Source organism: Schistocerca cancellata, unplaced genomic scaffold (assembly GCF_023864275.1).
Source record: "Schistocerca cancellata isolate TAMUIC-IGC-003103 unplaced genomic scaffold, iqSchCanc2.1 HiC_scaffold_1144, whole genome shotgun sequence".
NCBI lineage: Eukaryota > Metazoa > Arthropoda > Insecta > Orthoptera > Acrididae > Schistocerca > Schistocerca cancellata.
The window spans coordinates 3907244-3925768 of NW_026047143.1; the positions used below are offsets into that span (position 1 = coordinate 3907244).

Here is an 18525-nt window from a genome sequence, read left to right on the forward strand (position 1 = left end):
ACGGACGAAAAAATCAGTATCCCCCGTTGGTGTCCTTAAAACGGTCGACGTCCGTCGGGAAAAAGCGGCAAGAGCAAAAAAAATCCATAAGCCAGCAATCTTCTGCATGGATACAATGACTCCGCCAGGGAAACAAAATCCAGTAGAAAAAAACCACGTCCTTAGTGTCACTATTATCGGGAAAGTTCCACACCAGTAAAACTGAGGGGTAAAGTCCATCAGGTGGACAAGTGAAACGAAAAGGAAAAAAAACAAAAAAATGAAAGTCACTGCGTGGTAACACTAGTGAAAAATTAAAAATATCACTGCCGCCACATGGGAGACCTACAGGAGAAAACCAGTGCTCTTAAATAAAAGTGCCGATGTCCACAGCATAAAAATCAGAAACAAGAAAAAGGTAAGCTGTACCGGAAATAAAAAATTACACAAATAAGAAAAAAAAGAGTTCCTCCGAGTACACGTATTTCCATAAATGTTCGTTCCTTGAAAAACACAGCTTGAGCGGTCAAAATAGAATAGTATACCAAATCGTCATAAACATGTTAAGCATCCACCGACATCCGGGAAAAGGCATGAGCAAGTGCAACCTTCAAAAAATTTGCAAAAGTAGCACGATAGCCAGGCAAAGCTTCAGTTTGTTCATGCTGAGTCCATAAATAGGTGAGAAAGTCCAATTCAGTAGTTAGTTTCAGGTTAAACATCGCAAAAACGGTATGACCCAGGAGCCACACCGTAGCATTCTTCTTAGTATTCGGGTAGGCGACGCAGTGAGGAATTAAAGCATCGGTCGGCAAGACTGAACGCGTATCCACTCGATTGATGAGGCGAATCATATCTCTAGTGGCATCCCAAACACTGCAAAAATGTCCACACACGAAACGGTGTTCAAGAGTATCTTCCGCATCACACAGTTCGCAAGCTCCAGACGAGATGAGGTTGATAGAATGGAGCTTCGCATTCGTAGGGAAGGTACGATGCACAACCTTGTACCACACGGCGTGTACAGAGGGAGGAAGAACACGGCTGGCAAGATTTTTCCATACCGTGACCCAATTATACCACGGTAGCCGATACTCCCACTTACAACGCACAGGTGATCCACGGAAAGCAGAAACGACGTCGCAGACTCGAAGGCTGGGAACGTCACAGAGCGCGAGGTAGCTGTTGTCCATATAGTAGCGACGCACATAATTAAGAAAAAAGGGAATGTGCGAGACATTCACCGGCGCCTCCACTGATAGAGGACGATACATACTAAAGACCGCCGCAGTGGTTCCGTTCGGGGCCCTCTCCATAACAACGGTGGTCCGTTTCCAAAGGAGAGCAGAGCACTTCGCGCGAAGATCTACTAGACCCAAACCACCATCTGTCGGGCTGAGAGTACAGGTGTCATACGAGACTTTAAAAATGTCACCTCGCCATAAAAACCAATACACCGCCTGCTTGAGGGCACGTTCCAACTGCCGAGGCAGTGGAAGGACCTGCGCGAGGTACCACACCCTGGCCAGAATGTTAGTATTGATCAAGGCCACCTTGTCACGAAGCGCCAACGTGCGAGCCGCATAGATCTTGGCAACGGCGCGCACCTTATGCAGCGTGGACCGCCAATTGAGCGCTTCCATCCGTTGTGGATGAGAAGAAAACAGCACGCCCAGGACTTTGTGCTGTTCGCGGACACAGAACCAGCTCCGCTGTATGGACCGTGCGCGGGGTGTAAGAGGCAAACAAACAGTCTTAGCTGGGTTGACAACGGCACCTGTGGCTTTTTCAAAGCGTTGCAGTGCGCCATATAAAGTGTCAACGTCATCAGAATGGCCAAGAAAAACACCAAGATCGTCGGCGTATGCCTTGCAAATGAGTCGGTGCGTCCCTATCTGAATGCCGCGGCAGTCGCGGCCGATAATTCGCAGCAACGGATCTAAAGCTACAGAAAAAAGGGCCATTGAAAGGGGACACCCCTGCCGCACCGAGCGCCCAACACGGAAAGCTGGCGTCAAGTGGCCATTGACACTAACACGTGACGTCGCATTCTGTAAAAGATGCTTTACCACAGTCGTAAACTTAAAACCGAAGCCCATCCGCACAAGAACCTGGCGGAGGTACACATGGCTAATGCGGTCGAAAGCATTTTTAAAATCAATTAAGAAGATGGCAGCTGTCGGCAGCCTCGCACTTTTAACAAAACCGATACAGTCGCGATAGGCGAGGACGGCATCAAAAATGTTTCGACCCTGCACAGCACATGATTGACTATCACTGAGGACCGACGGTAAAACAACTTTAAGGCGTTGAGCCACGCAGCGCGTCACAATCTTAAAGTCGGCGTTCAGTAAAGTGATCGGCCGAACAGCGTCAATGCAGGGCGTCGCAGTCGATTTGGGAACCAATGTCACGACCCCCTCCTCAAACGCAGCAGGGATAACAGCACCATCCCGAATTTCATTTAAAAGGGCCACAAAAACATCACAAAAAAGATCATAAAATTTCAGATAAAATTCAGCAGGAATGCCGTCGGGACCAGGCGATTTACTTTTAGGGCTTCGTCGGATAGCATCGTACAGGTCGTCAGGTACATAATCAGCATTCAAATGCATCCTATCCGTACGAGTTAAAACATGAGGTATAACTTGTAAAAAATCCCGCAACGCATTACAGTCAACATCCAGCGCACGGAAAAGGGAACTAAAATGAGTAAAAACATCCCGCTCAATGTCGGACTGGACAGTAGTCCGTCTACCGTCGCACTGTTTCCAGGTACCGATGTGCAGACGGGCGCGCCGCCTGCGTTCCCTATGCAGATGATAAAGCGACAATGGTTCGCCATCCACAACCCCCGCAGGCTGGCTGCGGACGACGACACCGCCACTAACAGCACGCAAATCAGCGAGAAGCTTACGCTGGAACTGCTTAAAAGCGGGCAGCAAGGCAGGCTGTGACGTCACGCGCAGCGCGAGGTCTTGTAAACACGCCTGATGGAAGCGGGCGGTAGCGCGACGCCACCGAGCCGCCTCGCGGCTAAAATCCATTAAAAACCGCCTGATCACCGGCTTGGCCTCCCCGACCCACCACTCCAGCATACTACAGTCACCTCGCTTGGTCCCGAGCAATTTCTGCCACAGACTGGTAAAACACGTCACAAAATGGTCGTCGTTCAATAATGCACAATTAAATTTCCACAAATTCTTTCGCCTGGGAACACAAAATCTAGGCAATAAAAGCTGACAAAGGTAACCGGAATGATCAGAAAACAGCACGGGAAACATTTCCGTGCGGCAAATACGGGCAGAAAGCGGGGCAGAAACGTAAATTCTGTCCAGGCGGCTGTGCCCCGTGGGATAAAAATGAGTAAAATGCGTAACATCAGGGTTTAAAACACGCCACGTATCAACGAGCTGAAAACTGCGAACCAAGTCGCCGAGCTCGCGACAAATGTTAGGACGAGGCATCTGATCAACAACATCTAAAACGCAATTAAAATCGCCGCCTACAACTAAAGCATCCACATTCCGGTGTAACAGCGCACACAATTCCTGCCCATAAAAAACAGCCCTCGCCGGCTTATCGTTCCCAGACGGAGCATAGACATTAACAAATACAACGCCCAGTATAGTGCAACTAACGGCACGACCATTAGGTAAAATAGCAACATTTGAAATAGCGAGGTCAGAACGTACTAAAATGGCAGTTCCTGTACTGTGATCCGGTAAAACATTGTCAATAACAGTAAAGTCACTAAAATCGTGTAAAAAGACAAGGGCATCACGCGTCACCTCTTGTAAAAACACAACATGGCAGTGGTGATCACGTAAAAAGTTCTTAAAAGCCAGTATCTTACACGGGTGACTCAATTTGTTAAGATTAATGGTGACAACATTCCACTGGCTAAAATCGTAAGTCATAGACTCACACAATTAAAAGACACACACAAAAGTAAAACACACATAAAACACGGGAGGTGCAGGTGCGCGACAGGGGAGGGGGCACACAGGACACACACTACGTCTCCCCACCCTCCACAACATCCTTCGCCCACTCCGAAGGCTCGAAGGGGGAGAGGGGCGGCAGGGTGGCAGTAGCCGTCACGCCAGAAGCGACCGACACAGAATCCTTAACGGACATCTCCACGTCGGAAGAAGGCACCGACACGCGGTCGTGAATAGAAGGACCAGCGCGACGACGGTGTACATCCTCTGCCTTCCGTTTAGTCGACAGAGATGCCGCAGTCACAGCCGAAACCGTGTCTGGCGCTAAAACAGGCACATCTACAGAGGCGGGTTGACTTAACACAGTCCGTAGATGGCGAACAGCAACGTCACGTTGCTGCGCTGCAACACTCAGATCAGCTGACTGTGCGTGGCGAGAGGAGGCACGCTGCTGCTGTTGTTGTTGTTTGCGCGGCGGCTGACGCCCGGAGCCGGCAGCCTGAGGCGGCCGTAGCTCCACGTCGAGGTCGCGCCGCCCGGCGCGGCGTTGCGACGCCCAAGAAGAGGCGGGGGGGCGCCCTACTGGGGACGGACTACGGTCACCTCGCGCTAAACCTCTGTCGTAGGAAGGGGAGCTACTGGCACTGCGGAAGCGTTGCCTACTGGAACTGCGAGAACGAGCTTCATCCCGCTGCGGTTTTGGTTCCACAAAAACATCGCTCGATTCCGCAACAGGAAGAGGCTCAGAAACGTCAGAAAGTGCAACGACGGGTGCAGGTACAGAAGGAGAGGGCTCCGCCTGCGACACAGTAGGTGCAACAGAGTCCGAATTAGGGCGCGAAACAACATCGGTTACCGACTGCGGCACGGAGTCAGAGACTGTCTCCGACACAACAGCACCCACAACCGGTTGAACAACAGCAGGCACGTTTTCCGAAACCGTGGACAAAGAGTCCTGGCCGGTAGTCGCAACAGCAGAGACACTATGATCAGCAGACACATCCATCGCTTCCGCGGCGGCAGCAAGATTAACATCTGCCGCACGCCGCGCGGGCGCGGGGGGGGCGGAACCCAAGACCGTTGCGGCGACGGAAGCAAAACTAACTCCTTGCAAATCGGCCTCAAGCGGTAACTGAACAGGCCGTTTTCGCTTCGGACAATCCTGCCTATAATGGCCAACACCATTACAAAAGGAGCAAGTTTGTGGCTGGCCACTGTACGTGACAAACGCACGGTGACCGTTTACCAAAATAAAAGACGGAATATGCTGCCTAACCACCATCTTAACACTGCGCACACCGTTCTCGACTTGAAATATATACGCAGACGACCATTTCTCCTTCACGACAGATAAAACAGTGCCATATGGCCGCAAGTGACGAGAAATAGTGTCATTACGTATTTCAAACGGAAGGTTAAATATCCGTATATGTCGAAGACCAAAACCAGCGTGAGACACAGTGACATTACTAATATTTCCGTTAAGGTGTCGAAATTTGCGAACACCGTCATTAACAGAAACTACAGCATCACACAGATCGGAAGATTTGAGTTTTAAGAACACAGAATTTAAGAAAGTATCGAACTGAATACCGAGTACGTCATTAGTAGACAACAACAAATCCTCAATTAACCAACGATGGATCTCAAAAGCCGAGGGTTTCTCGACGGAACGTTCGAATTCACACTGAACATTGTTCTGTCGCTCTTCACTATCATCGTAAAGAATATCCATTACTTACAGTTCAGTAGAAAGAAAGCCACGTGGCAAAGTAAGCAGACGACACGCGAGGCGCCGCCGGCCAAGTCGCACAAGGAAAACACTGCTCGCTCGGCACCGAGGTGTTGCCAGGCGGGCAGCCAGCCAAGTACTAGCCGGGCCCGATGATGCTTAACTTCGGTGATCGGACGAGAACCGGTGTATTCATCATGGTATGGCCGTTGGCGCTCGTCTAATGTAGGAGCACGGCAGAATTCGCGTTCGGCTTTTCTCCCAACACACAAAATGTTAGTTTTCGGCCGCATTTGACGAAAGCGCTTCCTTCCGCAACCGCCAGTTCCTCGAGGACGGCGCGGGGAGACGCGCCCGGCGTCCCAGCAGAGTGACGGCCGAATTAGCGGGCGCACCGCCGCGTGTGTTAGACGCACTGCTGCTCGTTGCACCCCCTGTCATTCGCTGGGGCGCGTGCAGCCTTCGACACTAGCGGAGGACGCATCTTGTCCCTGGTGTTCAGCGGAGGGCCTGTGCGGGGTGTGGCAGTGTCGTGCTGGAGGGCCCACTGGTAGCGATGTAGGCTTCCTCGCCTCGCCTCGCCTCGCCTCACACCAGGTGTCTGCGTAAGTTTGCAGTGCATTCGCACCATTCCTATCCCTGTCCCTGTCCCCGTCCCGACTTGTCCCGACTTTGCTCGACTGCCGCTCGCTGCCGCTCGGGTCGTGGTCCATATGACAGCGCAAGCACGACAAACGTCTGCGGGACGAGACGAGACGAGACGACTAAGGAATAAGTTCGTGGTTACAAATCAAATTTGGAACTCAACACACCTACACAACAATAGGCGGTGACGTATTTCAGAAATCACCTGCCGATTCGTAGTGTTTTGTCGTTTTCAAAGTCTTCTTGGCAAACTTGGTTAGCACATTCTCCCTCAAACTGAGTTAATTACTGCATTTTCGTTCCATTACAGTAGTTTAAAAGGCTTAAGGAAGCATCTTTGTCACAACAGAAAGGTAGTTTGAAAATTGGGCTGGCGACATAACAAAAAAAAAACAGTAAGGGAGCCAACAGCACCCGGGTTTCCCAGGCGGTCACCCATCCAAGTACTAGCCGAGCCCGATGATGCTTAACTTCGGTGATCGGACGAGAACCGGTGTATTCATCATGGTATGGCCGTTGGCGCTCATCTAAAGTAGGAGCACGGCAGAATTCGCGTTCGGATTTTCTCCCAACACACAAAATGTTAGTTTTCGGCCGCATTTGACGAAAGCGTTTCCTTCCGCAACCGCCAGTTCCTCGAGGACGGCGCGGGGAGGCACGCCCGGCGTCCCAGCAGAGTGACGGCCGAATTGGCGGGCGCACCGCCGCGTGTGTTAGACGCACTGCTGCTCGTTGCACCCCCTGTCATTCGCTGGGCGCGTGCAGCCTTCGACACTAGCGGAGGACGCATCTTGTCCCTGGTGTTCAGCGGAGGGCCTGTGCGGGGTGTGGCAGTGTCGTGCTGGAGGGCCCACTGGTAGCGATGTGGGCTTCCTCGCCTCGCCACGCCTCGCCTCGCCTCGCCTCACACCAGGTGTCTGCGTAGTTTGCAGTGCATTCGCACCATTCCTATCCCTGTCCCTGTCCCCGTCCCGACTTGTCCCGACTTTGCTCGACTGCCGCTCGCTGCCGCTCGGGTCGTGGTCCATATGACAGCGCAAGCACGACAAACGTCTGCGGGACGAGACGAGACGAGACGAGACGACTAAGGAATAAGTTCGTGGTTACAAATCAAATTTGGAACTCAACACACCTACACAACAATAGGCGGTGACGTATTTCAGAAATCACCTGCCGATTCGTAGTGTTTTGTCGTTTTCAAAGTCTTCTTGGCAAACTTGGTTAGCACATTCTCCCTCAAACTGAGTTAATTACTGCATTTTCGTTCCATTACAGTAGTTTAAAAGGCTTAAGGAAGCATCTTTGTCACAACAGAAAGGTAGTTTGAAAATTGGGCTGGCGACATAACAAAAAAAAAAAAACAGTAAGGGAGCCAACAGCACCCGGGTTTCCCAGGCGGTCACCCATCCAAGTACTAGCCGAGCCCGATGATGCTTAACTTCGGTGATCGGACGAGAACCGGTGTATTCATCATGGTATGGCCGTTGGCGCTCATCTAATGTAGGAGCACGGCAGAATTCGCGTTCGGCTTTTCTCCCAACACACAAAATGTTAGTTTTCGGCCGCATTTGACGAAAGCGCTTCCTTCCGCAACCGCCAGTTCCTCGAGGACGGCGCGGGGAGGCACGCCCGGCGTCCCAGCAGAGTGACGGCCGAATTGGCGGGCGCACCGCCGCGTGTGTTAGACGCACTGCTGCTCGTTGCACCCCCTGTCATTCGCTGGGCGCGTGCAGCCTTCGACACTAGCGGAGGACGCATCTTGTCCCTGGTGTTCAGCGGAGGGCCTGTGCGGGGTGTGGCAGTGTCGTGCTGGAGGGCCCACTGGTAGCGATGTGGGCTTCCTCGCCTCGCCTCGCCTCGCCTCACACCAGGTGTCTGCGTAAGTTTGCAGTGCATTCGCACCATTCCTATCCCTGTCCCTGTCCCCGTCCCGACTTGTCCCGACTTTGCTCGACTGCCGCTCGCTGCCGCTCGGGTCGTAGTCCATATGACAGCGCAAGCACGACAAACGTCTGCGGGACGAGACGAGACGAGACGACTAAGGAATAAATTCGTGGTTACAAATCAAATTTGGAACTCTACACTCCTACACAACAATAGGCGGTGACGTATTTCAGAAATCACCTGCCGATTCGTACTGTTTTGTCGTTTTCAAAGTCTTTTTGGCAAACTTGGTTAGCACATTCTCCCTCAAACTGAGTTAATTACTGCATTTTCGTTCCATTACAGTAGTTTAAAAGGCTTAAGGAAGCATCTTTGTCACAACAGAAAGGTAGTTTGAAAATTGGGCTGGCGACATAACAAAAAAAAAACAGTAAGGGAGCCAACAGCACCCGGGTTTCCCAGGCGGTCACCCATCCAAGTACTAGCCGAGCCCGATGATGCTTAACTTCGGTGATCGGACGAGAACCGGTGTATTCATCATGGTATGGCCGTTGGCGCTCATCTAAAGTAGGAGCACGGCAGAATTCGCGTTCGGATTTTCTCCCAACACACAAAATGTTAGTTTTCGGCCGCATTTGACGAAAGCGCTTCCTTCCGCAACCGCCAGTTCCTCGAGGACGGCGCGGGGAGGCACGCCCGGCGTCCCAGCAGAGTGACGGCCGAATTGGCGGGCGCACCGCCGCGTGTGTTAGACGCACTGCTGCTCGTTGCACCCCCTGTCATTCGCTGGGCGCGTGCAGCCTTCGACACTAGCGGAGGACGCATCTTGTCCCTGGTGTTCAGCGGAGGGCCTGTGCGGGGTGTGGCAGTGTCGTGCTGGAGGGCCCACTGGTAGCGATGTGGGCTTCCTCGCCTCGCCACGCCTCGCCTCGCCTCGCCTCACACCAGGTGTCTGCGTAGTTTGCAGTGCATTCGCACCATTCCTATCCCTGTCCCTGTCCCCGTCCCGACTTGTCCCGACTTTGCTCGACTGCCGCTCGCTGCCGCTCGGGTCGTGGTCCATATGACAGCGCAAGCACGACAAACGTCTGCGGGACGAGACGAGACGAGACGAGACGACTAAGGAATAAGTTCGTGGTTACAAATCAAATTTGGAACTCAACACACCTACACAACAATAGGCGGTGACGTATTTCAGAAATCACCTGCCGATTCGTAGTGTTTTGTCGTTTTCAAAGTCTTCTTGGCAAACTTGGTTAGCACATTCTCCCTCAAACTGAGTTAATTACTGCATTTTCGTTCCATTACAGTAGTTTAAAAGGCTTAAGGAAGCATCTTTGTCACAACAGAAAGGTAGTTTGAAAATTGGGCTGGCGACATAACAAAAAAAAAAAACAGTAAGGGAGCCAACAGCACCCGGGTTTCCCAGGCGGTCACCCATCCAAGTACTAGCCGAGCCCGATGATGCTTAACTTCGGTGATCGGACGAGAACCGGTGTATTCATCATGGTATGGCCGTTGGCGCTCATCTAATGTAGGAGCACGGCAGAATTCGCGTTCGGCTTTTCTCCCAACACACAAAATGTTAGTTTTCGGCCGCATTTGACGAAAGCGCTTCCTTCCGCAACCGCCAGTTCCTCGAGGACGGCGCGGGGAGGCACGCCCGGCGTCCCAGCAGAGTGACGGCCGAATTGGCGGGCGCACCGCCGCGTGTGTTAGACGCACTGCTGCTCGTTGCACCCCCTGTCATTCGCTGGGCGCGTGCAGCCTTCGACACTAGCGGAGGACGCATCTTGTCCCTGGTGTTCAGCGGAGGGCCTGTGCGGGGTGTGGCAGTGTCGTGCTGGAGGGCCCACTGGTAGCGATGTGGGCTTCCTCGCCTCGCCTCGCCTCGCCTCACACCAGGTGTCTGCGTAAGTTTGCAGTGCATTCGCACCATTCCTATCCCTGTCCCTGTCCCCGTCCCGACTTGTCCCGACTTTGCTCGACTGCCGCTCGCTGCCGCTCGGGTCGTAGTCCATATGACAGCGCAAGCACGACAAACGTCTGCGGGACGAGACGAGACGAGACGACTAAGGAATAAATTCGTGGTTACAAATCAAATTTGGAACTCTACACTCCTACACAACAATAGGCGGTGACGTATTTCAGAAATCACCTGCCGATTCGTACTGTTTTGTCGTTTTCAAAGTCTTTTTGGCAAACTTGGTTAGCACATTCTCCCTCAAACTGAGTTAATTACTGCATTTTCGTACCATTACAGTAGTTTAAAAGGCTTAAGGAAGCATCTTTGTCACAACAGAAAGGTAGTTTGAAATTTGGGATGGCGACATAACAAAAAAAAAAAAAACAGTAAGGGAGCCAACAGCACCCGGGTTTCCCAGGCGGTCACCCATCCAAGTACTGGCCGGGCCCGATGATGCTTAACTTCGGTGATCGGACGAGAACCAGTGTATTCATCATGGTATGGCCGTTGGCGCTCATCTAATGTAGGAGCACGGCAGAATTCGCGTTCGGCTTTTCTCCCAACACACAAAATGTTAGTTTTCGGCCGCATTTGCCGAAAGCGCTTCCTTCCGCAACCGCCAGTTCCTCGAGGACGGCGCGGGGAGGCGCGCCCGGCGTCCCAGCAGAGTGACGGCCGAATTGGCGGGCGCACCGCCGCGTGTGTTAGACGCACTGCTGCTCGTTGCACCCCCTGTCATTCGCTGGGCGCGTGCAGCCTTCGACACTAGCGGAGGACGCATCTTGTCCCTGGTGTTCAGCGGAGGGCCTGTGCGGGGTGTGGCAGTGTCGTGCTGGAGGGCCCACTGGTAGCGATGTGGGCTTCCTCGCCTCGCCACGCCTCGCCTCGCCTCGCCTCACACCAGGTGTCTGCGTAGTTTGCAGTGCATTCGCACCATTCCTATCCCTGTCCCTGTCCCCGTCCCGACTTGTCCCGACTTTGCTCGACTGCCGCTCGCTGCCGCTCGGGTCGTGGTCCATATGACAGCGCAAGCACGACAAACGTCTGCGGGACGAGACGAGACGAGACGACTAAGGAATAAGTTCGTGGTTACAAATCAAATTTGGAACTCAACACACCTACACAACAATAGGCGGTGACGTATTTCAGAAATCACCTGCCGATTCGTAGTGTTTTGTCGTTTTCAAAGTCTTCTTGGCAAACTTGGTTAGCACATTCTCCCTCAAACTGAGTTAATTACTGCATTTTCGTTCCATTACAGTAGTTTAAAAGGCTTAAGGAAGCATCTTTGTCACAACAGAAAGGTAGTTTGAAAATTGGGCTGGCGACATAACAAAAAAAAAACAGTAAGGGAGCCAACAGCACCCGGGTTTCCCAGGCGGTCACCCATCCAAGTACTAGCCGAGCCCGATGATGCTTAACTTCGGTGATCGGACGAGAACCGGTGTATTCATCATGGTATGGCCGTTGGCGCTCATCTAAAGTAGGAGCACGGCAGAATTCGCGTTCGGATTTTCTCCCAACACACAAAATGTTAGTTTTCGGCCGCATTTGACGAAAGCGCTTCCTTCCGCAACCGCCAGTTCCTCGAGGACGGCGCGGGGAGGCACGCCCGGCGTCCCAGCAGAGTGACGGCCGAATTGGCGGGCGCACCGCCGCGTGTGTTAGACGCACTGCTGCTCGTTGCACCCCCTGTCATTCGCTGGGCGCGTGCAGCCTTCGACACTAGCGGAGGACGCATCTTGTCCCTGGTGTTCAGCGGAGGGCCTGTGCGGGGTGTGGCAGTGTCGTGCTGGAGGGCCCACTGGTAGCGATGTGGGCTTCCTCGCCTCGCCACGCCTCGCCTCGCCTCGCCTCGCCTCACACCAGGTGTCTGCGTAGTTTGCAGTGCATTCGCACCATTCCTATCCCTGTCCCTGTCCCCGTCCCGACTTGTCCCGACTTTGCTCGACTGCCGCTCGCTGCCGCTCGGGTCGTGGTCCATATGACAGCGCAAGCACGACAAACGTCTGCGGGACGAGACGAGACGAGACGAGACGACTAAGGAATAAGTTCGTGGTTACAAATCAAATTTGGAACTCAACACACCTACACAACAATAGGCGGTGACGTATTTCAGAAATCACCTGCCGATTCGTAGTGTTTTGTCGTTTTCAAAGTCTTCTTGGCAAACTTGGTTAGCACATTCTCCCTCAAACTGAGTTAATTACTGCATTTTCGTTCCATTACAGTAGTTTAAAAGGCTTAAGGAAGCATCTTTGTCACAACAGAAAGGTAGTTTGAAAATTGGGCTGGCGACATAACAAAAAAAAAAACAGTAAGGGAGCCAACAGCACCCGGGTTTCCCAGGCGGTCACCCATCCAAGTACTAGCCGAGCCCGATGATGCTTAACTTCGGTGATCGGACGAGAACCGGTGTATTCATCATGGTATGGCCGTTGGCGCTCATCTAATGTAGGAGCACGGCAGAATTCGCGTTCGGCTTTTCTCCCAACACACAAAATGTTAGTTTTCGGCCGCATTTGACGAAAGCGCTTCCTTCCGCAACCGCCAGTTCCTCGAGGACGGCGCGGGGAGGCACGCCCGGCGTCCCAGCAGAGTGACGGCCGAATTGGCGGGCGCACCGCCGCGTGTGTTAGACGCACTGCTGCTCGTTGCACCCCCTGTCATTCGCTGGGCGCGTGCAGCCTTCGACACTAGCGGAGGACGCATCTTGTCCCTGGTGTTCAGCGGAGGGCCTGTGCGGGGTGTGGCAGTGTCGTGCTGGAGGGCCCACTGGTAGCGATGTGGGCTTCCTCGCCTCGCCTCGCCTCGCCTCACACCAGGTGTCTGCGTAAGTTTGCAGTGCATTCGCACCATTCCTATCCCTGTCCCTGTCCCCGTCCCGACTTGTCCCGACTTTGCTCGACTGCCGCTCGCTGCCGCTCGGGTCGTAGTCCATATGACAGCGCAAGCACGACAAACGTCTGCGGGACGAGACGAGACGAGACGACTAAGGAATAAATTCGTGGTTACAAATCAAATTTGGAACTCTACACTCCTACACAACAATAGGCGGTGACGTATTTCAGAAATCACCTGCCGATTCGTACTGTTTTGTCGTTTTCAAAGTCTTTTTGGCAAACTTGGTTAGCACATTCTCCCTCAAACTGAGTTAATTACTGCATTTTCGTACCATTACAGTAGTTTAAAAGGCTTAAGGAAGCATCTTTGTCACAACAGAAAGGTAGTTTGAAATTTGGGATGGCGACATAACAAAAAAAAAAAAACAGTAAGGGAGCCAACAGCACCCGGGTTTCCCAGGCGGTCACCCATCCAAGTACTGGCCGGGCCCGATGATGCTTAACTTCGGTGATCGGACGAGAACCAGTGTATTCATCATGGTATGGCCGTTGGCGCTCATCTAATGTAGGAGCACGGCAGAATTCGCGTTCGGCTTTTCTCCCAACACACAAAATGTTAGTTTTCGGCCGCATTTGCCGAAAGCGCTTCCTTCCGCAACCGCCAGTTCCTCGAGGACGGCGCGGGGAGGCGCGCCCGGCGTCCCAGCAGAGTGACGGCCGAATTGGCGGGCGCACCGCCGCGTGTGTTAGACGCACTGCTGCTCGTTGCACCCCCTGTCATTCGCTGGGCGCGTGCAGCCTTCGACACTAGCGGAGGACGCATCTTGTCCCTGGTGTTCAGCGGAGGGCCTGTGCGGGGTGTGGCAGTGTCGTGCTGGAAGGCCCACTGGTAGCGATGTGGGCTTCCTCGCCTCGCCACGCCTCGCCTCGCCTCGCCTCACACCAGGTGTCTGCGTAGTTTGCAGTGCATTCGCACCATTCCTATCCCTGTCCCTGTCCCCGTCCCGACTTGTCCCGACTTTGCTCGACTGCCGCTCGCTGCCGCTCGGGTCGTGGTCCATATGACAGCGCAAGCACGACAAACGTCTGCGGGACGAGACGAGACGAGACGACTAAGGAATAAGTTCGTGGTTACAAATCAAATTTGGAACTCAACACACCTACACAACAATAGGCGGTGACGTATTTCAGAAATCACCTGCCGATTCGTAGTGTTTTGTCGTTTTCAAAGTCTTCTTGGCAAACTTGGTTAGCACATTCTCCCTCAAACTGAGTTAATTACTGCATTTTCGTTCCATTACAGTAGTTTAAAAGGCTTAAGGAAGCATCTTTGTCACAACAGAAAGGTAGTTTGAAAATTGGGCTGGCGACATAACAAAAAAAAAACAGTAAGGGAGCCAACAGCACCCGGGTTTCCCAGGCGGTCACCCATCCAAGTACTAGCCGAGCCCGATGATGCTTAACTTCGGTGATCGGACGAGAACCGGTGTATTCATCATGGTATGGCCGTTGGCGCTCATCTAAAGTAGGAGCACGGCAGAATTCGCGTTCGGATTTTCTCCCAACACACAAAATGTTAGTTTTCGGCCGCATTTGACGAAAGCGCTTCCTTCCGCAACCGCCAGTTCCTCGAGGACGGCGCGGGGAGGCACGCCCGGCGTCCCAGCAGAGTGACGGCCGAATTGGCGGGCGCACCGCCGCGTGTGTTAGACGCACTGCTGCTCGTTGCACCCCCTGTCATTCGCTGGGCGCGTGCAGCCTTCGACACTAGCGGAGGACGCATCTTGTCCCTGGTGTTCAGCGGAGGGCCTGTGCGGGGTGTGGCAGTGTCGTGCTGGAGGGCCCACTGGTAGCGATGTGGGCTTCCTCGCCTCGCCACGCCTCGCCTCGCCTCGCCTCGCCTCACACCAGGTGTCTGCGTAGTTTGCAGTGCATTCGCACCATTCCTATCCCTGTCCCTGTCCCCGTCCCGACTTGTCCCGACTTTGCTCGACTGCCGCTCGCTGCCGCTCGGGTCGTGGTCCATATGACAGCGCAAGCACGACAAACGTCTGCGGGACGAGACGAGACGAGACGAGACGACTAAGGAATAAGTTCGTGGTTACAAATCAAATTTGGAACTCAACACACCTACACAACAATAGGCGGTGACGTATTTCAGAAATCACCTGCCGATTCGTAGTGTTTTGTCGTTTTCAAAGTCTTCTTGGCAAACTTGGTTAGCACATTCTCCCTCAAACTGAGTTAATTACTGCATTTTCGTTCCATTACAGTAGTTTAAAAGGCTTAAGGAAGCATCTTTGTCACAACAGAAAGGTAGTTTGAAAATTGGGCTGGCGACATAACAAAAAAAAAAACAGTAAGGGAGCCAACAGCACCCGGGTTTCCCAGGCGGTCACCCATCCAAGTACTAGCCGAGCCCGATGATGCTTAACTTCGGTGATCGGACGAGAACCGGTGTATTCATCATGGTATGGCCGTTGGCGCTCATCTAATGTAGGAGCACGGCAGAATTCGCGTTCGGCTTTTCTCCCAACACACAAAATGTTAGTTTTCGGCCGCATTTGACGAAAGCGCTTCCTTCCGCAACCGCCAGTTCCTCGAGGACGGCGCGGGGAGGCACGCCCGGCGTCCCAGCAGAGTGACGGCCGAATTGGCGGGCGCACCGCCGCGTGTGTTAGACGCACTGCTGCTCGTTGCACCCCCTGTCATTCGCTGGGCGCGTGCAGCCTTCGACACTAGCGGAGGACGCATCTTGTCCCTGGTGTTCAGCGGAGGGCCTGTGCGGGGTGTGGCAGTGTCGTGCTGGAGGGCCCACTGGTAGCGATGTGGGCTTCCTCGCCTCGCCTCGCCTCGCCTCACACCAGGTGTCTGCGTAAGTTTGCAGTGCATTCGCACCATTCCTATCCCTGTCCCTGTCCCCGTCCCGACTTGTCCCGACTTTGCTCGACTGCCGCTCGCTGCCGCTCGGGTCGTAGTCCATATGACAGCGCAAGCACGACAAACGTCTGCGGGACGAGACGAGACGAGACGACTAAGGAATAAATTCGTGGTTACAAATCAAATTTGGAACTCTACACTCCTACACAACAATAGGCGGTGACGTATTTCAGAAATCACCTGCCGATTCGTACTGTTTTGTCGTTTTCAAAGTCTTTTTGGCAAACTTGGTTAGCACATTCTCCCTCAAACTGAGTTAATTACTGCATTTTCGTACCATTACAGTAGTTTAAAAGGCTTAAGGAAGCATCTTTGTCACAACAGAAAGGTAGTTTGAAATTTGGGATGGCGACATAACAAAAAAAAAAAACAGTAAGGGAGCCAACAGCACCCGGGTTTCCCAGGCGGTCACCCATCCAAGTACTGGCCGGGCCCGATGATAGCTTAACTTCGGTGATCGGACGAGAACCAGTGTATTCATCATGGTATGGCCGTTGGCGCTCATCTAATGTAGGAGCACGGCAGAATTCGCGTTCGGCTTTCTCCCAAACACACAAAATGTTAGTTTTCGGGCCGCATTTGCCGAAAGCGCTTCCTTCCGCAACCGCCAGTTCCTCGAGGACGGCGCGGGGAGGCGCGCCCGGCGTCCCAGCAGAGTGACGGCCGAATTGGGCGGGCGCACCGCCGCGTGTGTTAGACGCACTGCTGCTCGTTGCACCCCCTGTCATTCGCTGGGCGCGTGCAGCCTTCGACACTAGCGGAGGACGCATCTTGTCCTGGTGTTCAGCGGAGGGCCTGTGCGGGGTGTGGCAGTGTCGTGCTGGAGGGCCCACTGGTAGCGATGTGGGCTTCCTCGCCTCGCCACGCCTCGCCTCGCCTCGCCTCAACACCAGGTGTCTGCGTAGTTTGCAGTGCATTCGCACCATTCCTATCCCTGTCCCTGTCCCCGTCCCGACTTGTTCCCGACTTTGCTCGGACTGCCGCTCGCTGCCGCTCGGGTCGTGGTCCATATGACAGCGCAAGCACGACAAACGTCTGCGGGACGAGACGAGACGAGACGAGACGACTAAGGAATAAGTTCGTGGTTACAAATCAAATTTGGAACTCAACACACCTACACAACAATAGGCGGTGACGTATTTCAGAAATCACCTGCGATTCGTAGTGTTTTGTCGTTTTCAAAGTCTTCTTGGCAAACTTGGTTAGCACATTCTCCCTCAAACTGAGTTAATTACTGCATTTTCGTTCCATTACAGTAGTTTAAAAGGCTTAAGGAAGCATCTTTGTCACAACAGAAAGGTAGTTTGAAAATTGGGCTGGCGACATAACAAAAAAAAAAACAGTAAGGGAGCCAACAGCACCCGGGTTTCCCAGGCGGTCACCCATCCAAGTACTAGCCGAGCCCGATGATGCTTAACTTCGGTGATCGGACGAGAACCGGTGTATTCATCATGGTATGGCCGTTGGCGCTCATCTAATGTAGGAGCACGGCAGAATTCGCGTTCGGCTTTTCTCCCAACACACAAAATGTTAGTTTTCGGCCGCATTTGACGAAAGCGCTTCCTTCCGCAACCGCCAGTTCCTCGAGGACGGCGCGGGGAGGCACGCCCGGCGTCCCAGCAGAGTGACGGCCGAATTGCGGGCGCACCGCCGCGTGTGTTAGACGCACTGCTGCTCGTTGCACCCCCTGTCATTCGCTGGGCGCGTGCAGCCTTCGACACTAGCGGAGGGACGCATCTTGTCCCTGGTGTTCAGCGGAGGGCCTGTGCGGGGTGTGGCAGTGTCGTGCTGGAGGGCCCACTGGTAGCGATGTGGGCTTCCTCGCCTCGCCTCGCCTCGCCTCACACCAGGTGTCTGCGTAGTTTGCAGTGCATTCGCACCATTCCTATCCCTGTCCCTGTCCCCGTCCCGACTTGTCCCGACTTTTGCTCGACTGCCGCTCGCTGCCGCTCGGGTCGTAGTCCATATGACAGCGCAAAGCACGACAAACGTCTGCGGGACGAGACGAGACGAGACGACTAAGGAATAAATTCGTGGTTACAAATCAAATTTGGAACTCTACACTCCTACACAACAATAGGCGGTGACGTATTTCAGAAATCACCTGCCGATTTCGTACTGTTTTGTCGTTTTCAAAGTCTTTTTGGCAAACTTGGTTAGCACATTCTCCCTCAAAACTAGAGTTAAATTACTGCATTTTCGTACCATTACAGTAGTTTAAAAGGCTTAAGGAAGCATCTTTGTCACAACAGAAAGGTAGTTTGAAATTTGGGATGGCGACATAACAAAAAAAAAAAAACAGTAAGGGAGCCAACAGCACCCGGGTTTCCCAGGCGGTCACCCATCCAAGTACTGGCCGGGCCCGATGATGCTTAACTTCGGTGATCGGACGAGAACCAGTGTATTCATCATGGTATGGCCGTTGGCGCTCATTAATGTAGGAGCACGGCAGAATTCGCGTTCGGCTTTTCTCCCAACACAACAAAATGTTAGTTTTCGGCCGCATTTGCCGAAAAGCGCTTCCTTCCAGCAACCCGCCAGTTCCTCGAGGGACGGCGCGGGGAGGCGCGCCCGGCGTCCCAGCAGAGTGAC

General features: G+C 53.3%; 1 protein-coding gene, 13 non-coding genes and 1 pseudogene across 14 annotated transcripts; all 15 read right to left on the reverse strand.

Moving 5' to 3' along the window:
* Nucleotides 1-3996: 3996 nt before the first annotated feature.
* On the reverse strand, nt 3997-4929 carry LOC126159440 (uncharacterized). The gene has a single exon (XM_049916550.1). It carries the CDS (start codon nt 4927-4929, stop codon nt 3997-3999), a length of 933 nt encoding a protein of 310 aa, XP_049772507.1.
* An 822-nt stretch (nt 4930-5751) lies between these two features.
* On the reverse strand, nt 5752-5869 carry LOC126159762 (5S ribosomal RNA; annotated as a pseudogene).
* An 833-nt stretch (nt 5870-6702) lies between these two features.
* On the reverse strand, nt 6703-6821 carry LOC126159538 (5S ribosomal RNA). Its single transcript, XR_007534395.1, has one exon. It is a non-coding gene; the product is annotated as a 5S ribosomal RNA (ribosomal RNA).
* Nucleotides 6822-7670: 849 nt separating this feature from the next.
* Nucleotides 7671-7789, reverse strand: LOC126159539 (5S ribosomal RNA). Its single transcript, XR_007534396.1, has one exon. It is a non-coding gene; the product is annotated as a 5S ribosomal RNA (ribosomal RNA).
* An 832-nt stretch (nt 7790-8621) lies between these two features.
* Nucleotides 8622-8740, reverse strand: LOC126159540 (5S ribosomal RNA). The gene has a single exon (XR_007534397.1). It is a non-coding gene; the product is annotated as a 5S ribosomal RNA (ribosomal RNA).
* An 848-nt stretch (nt 8741-9588) lies between these two features.
* LOC126159542 (5S ribosomal RNA) lies at nt 9589-9707 on the reverse strand. The gene has a single exon (XR_007534399.1). It is a non-coding gene; the product is annotated as a 5S ribosomal RNA (ribosomal RNA).
* An 836-nt stretch (nt 9708-10543) lies between these two features.
* Nucleotides 10544-10662, reverse strand: LOC126159685 (5S ribosomal RNA). The gene has a single exon (XR_007534533.1). It is a non-coding gene; the product is annotated as a 5S ribosomal RNA (ribosomal RNA).
* Nucleotides 10663-11503: 841 nt separating this feature from the next.
* Nucleotides 11504-11622, reverse strand: LOC126159543 (5S ribosomal RNA). Its single transcript, XR_007534400.1, has one exon. It is a non-coding gene; the product is annotated as a 5S ribosomal RNA (ribosomal RNA).
* Nucleotides 11623-12474: 852 nt separating this feature from the next.
* LOC126159544 (5S ribosomal RNA) lies at nt 12475-12593 on the reverse strand. The gene has a single exon (XR_007534401.1). It is a non-coding gene; the product is annotated as a 5S ribosomal RNA (ribosomal RNA).
* Nucleotides 12594-13428: 835 nt separating this feature from the next.
* Nucleotides 13429-13547, reverse strand: LOC126159686 (5S ribosomal RNA). The gene has a single exon (XR_007534534.1). It is a non-coding gene; the product is annotated as a 5S ribosomal RNA (ribosomal RNA).
* Nucleotides 13548-14388: 841 nt separating this feature from the next.
* On the reverse strand, nt 14389-14507 carry LOC126159546 (5S ribosomal RNA). Its single transcript, XR_007534402.1, has one exon. It is a non-coding gene; the product is annotated as a 5S ribosomal RNA (ribosomal RNA).
* Nucleotides 14508-15359: 852 nt separating this feature from the next.
* Nucleotides 15360-15478, reverse strand: LOC126159547 (5S ribosomal RNA). Its single transcript, XR_007534403.1, has one exon. It is a non-coding gene; the product is annotated as a 5S ribosomal RNA (ribosomal RNA).
* Nucleotides 15479-16312: 834 nt separating this feature from the next.
* On the reverse strand, nt 16313-16432 carry LOC126159760 (5S ribosomal RNA). Its single transcript, XR_007534603.1, has one exon. It is a non-coding gene; the product is annotated as a 5S ribosomal RNA (ribosomal RNA).
* An 850-nt stretch (nt 16433-17282) lies between these two features.
* Nucleotides 17283-17401, reverse strand: LOC126159548 (5S ribosomal RNA). Its single transcript, XR_007534404.1, has one exon. It is a non-coding gene; the product is annotated as a 5S ribosomal RNA (ribosomal RNA).
* An 840-nt stretch (nt 17402-18241) lies between these two features.
* Nucleotides 18242-18360, reverse strand: LOC126159687 (5S ribosomal RNA). Its single transcript, XR_007534535.1, has one exon. It is a non-coding gene; the product is annotated as a 5S ribosomal RNA (ribosomal RNA).
* Nucleotides 18361-18525: the final 165 nt, after the last annotated feature.